The sequence below is a fragment of the Chiloscyllium plagiosum genome, unplaced genomic scaffold (genome assembly GCF_004010195.1).
Source record: "Chiloscyllium plagiosum isolate BGI_BamShark_2017 unplaced genomic scaffold, ASM401019v2 scaf_38568, whole genome shotgun sequence".
NCBI classification, from domain to species: Eukaryota; Metazoa; Chordata; class Chondrichthyes; order Orectolobiformes; family Hemiscylliidae; genus Chiloscyllium; species Chiloscyllium plagiosum.
The window spans coordinates 6,066-8,874 of NW_025203757.1; the positions used below are offsets into that span (position 1 = coordinate 6,066).

The 2,809-nt window shown below is 51.9% G+C and overlaps 1 protein-coding gene across 1 annotated transcript in view; it reads right to left on the reverse strand.

Moving 5' to 3' along the window:
* LOC122546327 (mitochondrial RNA pseudouridine synthase rpusd4-like) overlaps positions 1-2,498 on the reverse strand; it is a gene marked incomplete at its 5' end in the record, with an annotated part of 5,884 nt that extends 3,386 nt beyond the window's left edge. Inside the window, 2 exons of the mRNA XM_043685076.1 lie at positions 343-493; positions 2,400-2,498. Of these exons, the coding sequence (XP_043541011.1) occupies positions 343-493; positions 2,400-2,498 (250 nt within the window). The remainder of the gene's footprint in view (positions 1-342; positions 494-2,399) is intronic.
* Positions 2,499-2,809: the final 311 nt, after the last annotated feature.

The following is a 2,809-nucleotide window of genomic DNA, read 5'->3' on the forward strand; positions in this document are numbered from 1 at the left end:
CCTGGGGGTTCCCATTGAGAGAGAATCTAACCATCGCCCCCTTGACGTTCAATGGCGTTACCGTCACTGAATCCCCCCTCCCCCCCACTATCAACATCCTGGGGGTCCCCATTGAGAGAGAATCTAACCATCGCAGAGGAGCAGTAGTGTGTACCCTCTGCAAGACCCAGTGCGGTGACTCACTAAGTGAAGGTACCATCCGAACTTGGAAGCTAAGGGAAGAGTAATGGATGTTTTGCCCACATACACACACACTGCATGCGATATTTGGAGACCACTGCAGGGATTGGAGGGAGTTTACAAATGGGTGAGTCGGACCCCTGGCCCCCACTGGCCACTCACCCGTCAATGGCTGTAGCTCCAGCAGAGCAGCAGAGCCGGAACTTCTCAGGACGCGGTAATGGGTGACAGCACTGTGTGCAGCTCGGCTCTGACGTACCCGTAACATGGTGCCCTCCACATCACCGACTCGGAATAACGGAGCAAGGGCCATCTGTCGGAGACAGGGACAGGGACAGAGCATCACTTTGTATCTCACCCTGTCCTGGGATAGAGTGGGGGGGAGAAGGTCACTCTGTATCTCACCCTGTGCTGTCCTGGTCCTGGTCCTGGGATGGGGGTCAGTGTAGAGAGAGTGTCATTCTGATTTAACTCCTGTCCTGGGAGTGTTTGATTGGGGGGAGGGGGGTGGAGAACAATGTAGAGGTAGCTTTACTGTGTATCTAGGAGAAAGTGAGGACTGCAGATGCTGGAGATCAGAGCTGGAAAAGCGCAGCAGGTCGGGCAGCATCTAGGGAACAGGAGAATCGACGTTTCAGGCATGAGCCCTTCTTCAGGAAACTGTGTATCTAACCCTCTATCCAAGGAGTGTTTGATGGTGGGGCGACAGTGTCGATGTAGTGAAGTTCGGTGGAGTAATTGTAGTTTGGGGGGCGGCAAGCTAGAATTTGGTGTTTGTAAAATGCTCAGAGGGCTTGGGGGGGAGGCGCTGCATGGTCCCTTTAGAAGATTGTGTTGTTTTATTTAATTTCTGTGCATCACGATTTAAAATGCAACATGCCGCGAGCCCTCGAACTGAAATATTTTGTATGGAAAGGCCGTACAGTAAACAGCAGTTTTTAACCAAGGCACCAGACTTTCAAATTTAGCCAATCAATTTAAACCAGGCCCTTAGACACCAAAAGCCCAGTAAATTTAAATCTGATGGGTTTGACAACTGAGGACCCAATCCCATCGTAGGGAATATTGATATGTCATCAACGGGGATGAAAGGAAGGGGGCAGCTGGACAAACAGCCCTCAGCTCTCCAGAGAGAATCTACGCCAGAGAGAGAACACCATCTCAATAACCACGGGACTAAGGACAGAGAAGGTGTTCCTGACAAAAGGAGGCACAGAACATTCCGGAAGGCAATGGGGCGAATTTCAAGAGACAAACTTCGGTTGAGTTTGAAGGGATTTATTCAGTTTGTTAATACATTAGTTCATGGTGAGCGTTTGATAAATAAACAAAGTTACCTGTCAGTTTTAGAAAGTGAGTAGAAGGGATTTATTTTATTTACCCACTGGAAGGTGCTGAAATTCAGGTGAGACAAGTTTTCAGATTCCTTTTACAGATTATAGGGCAAGGTGGTGCTCTTTGGGGTATTTCAGTTTCAGTTCTCAGAAGGGGGTCAACCTCCACTTTATAACAAGAGGGAGCTCGGCTCTGTATCTAACCCCGTGCTGGCCCTGGGATGGGGGGACAGTGTAGAGGGAGCTTTACTCTGTATCTGACCCCGTGCTGTCCCTGTCCCTGGGATGGGGGGGACAGTGTAGAGGGAGCTCGGCTCTGTATCTAACCCCGTGCTGTCCCTGTCCCTGGGGGTGTTTGATGGGGGGGACAGTGTAGAGGAAGCTTTACTCTGTATCTAACCCCGTGCTGGCCCTGCCCCTGGGGGTGTTTCACGGGGGGACAGTGTAGAGGAAGCTTTACTCAGTATCTAACCCCGTGCTGTCCCTGTCCCTGGGATGGGGGGACAGTGTAGAGGGAGCTTTACTCTGTATCTAACCCCGTCCTGTCCCTGGGATAGGGGAACAGTGTATCTAACCCCGTGCTGTCCCTGTCCCTGGGATGGGGGGCAGTGTAGAGGGAGCTTTACTCTGGTATCTAACCCCGTGCTGTCCCTGTCCCTGGGATGGGGGGGACAGTGCAGAGGGAACTTTACTCTGTATCTGACCCCGTGCTGTCCCTGTTCCTGGGATGGGGGTGACAGTGCAGAGGGAACTTTACTCTGTATCTGACCCCGTGCTGTCCCTGTCACTGGGATGGGGGGGACAGTGTAGAGGGAGCTTTACTCTGTATCTAACCCCATGCTGTCCCTGTGAGAATGTGTTGGAGATATTAAGCCAGAATCTGACCTTAAAATGTTTCCTGGGGCTGCTGACCTCCCTCTCAATGATAGGAATATCAATAGCTCCTTCGGCAGGGACTGGAACTCCCACAGATATAACCCTGAGAGAGGGGGAGAGAGAGAGACAGGGTTAACATTACACTACATCCAGACGGAGGGAGAGACAGGGGGAACACAGTTACACACACACCCCCAGACGGAGTGAGAGACAGGGGGAACACAGTTACACACACCCCCAGACAGAGTGAGAGACAGGGGAACACAGTTACACACACACACCCCCAGACGGAGTGAGAGACAGGGGGTACACAGTTACACACACACACCACCAGACGGAGTGAGAGACAGGGGGAACACAGTTACACACACACACCCCCAGACAGGGTGAGAGACAGGGGGAACACAGTTACACACACA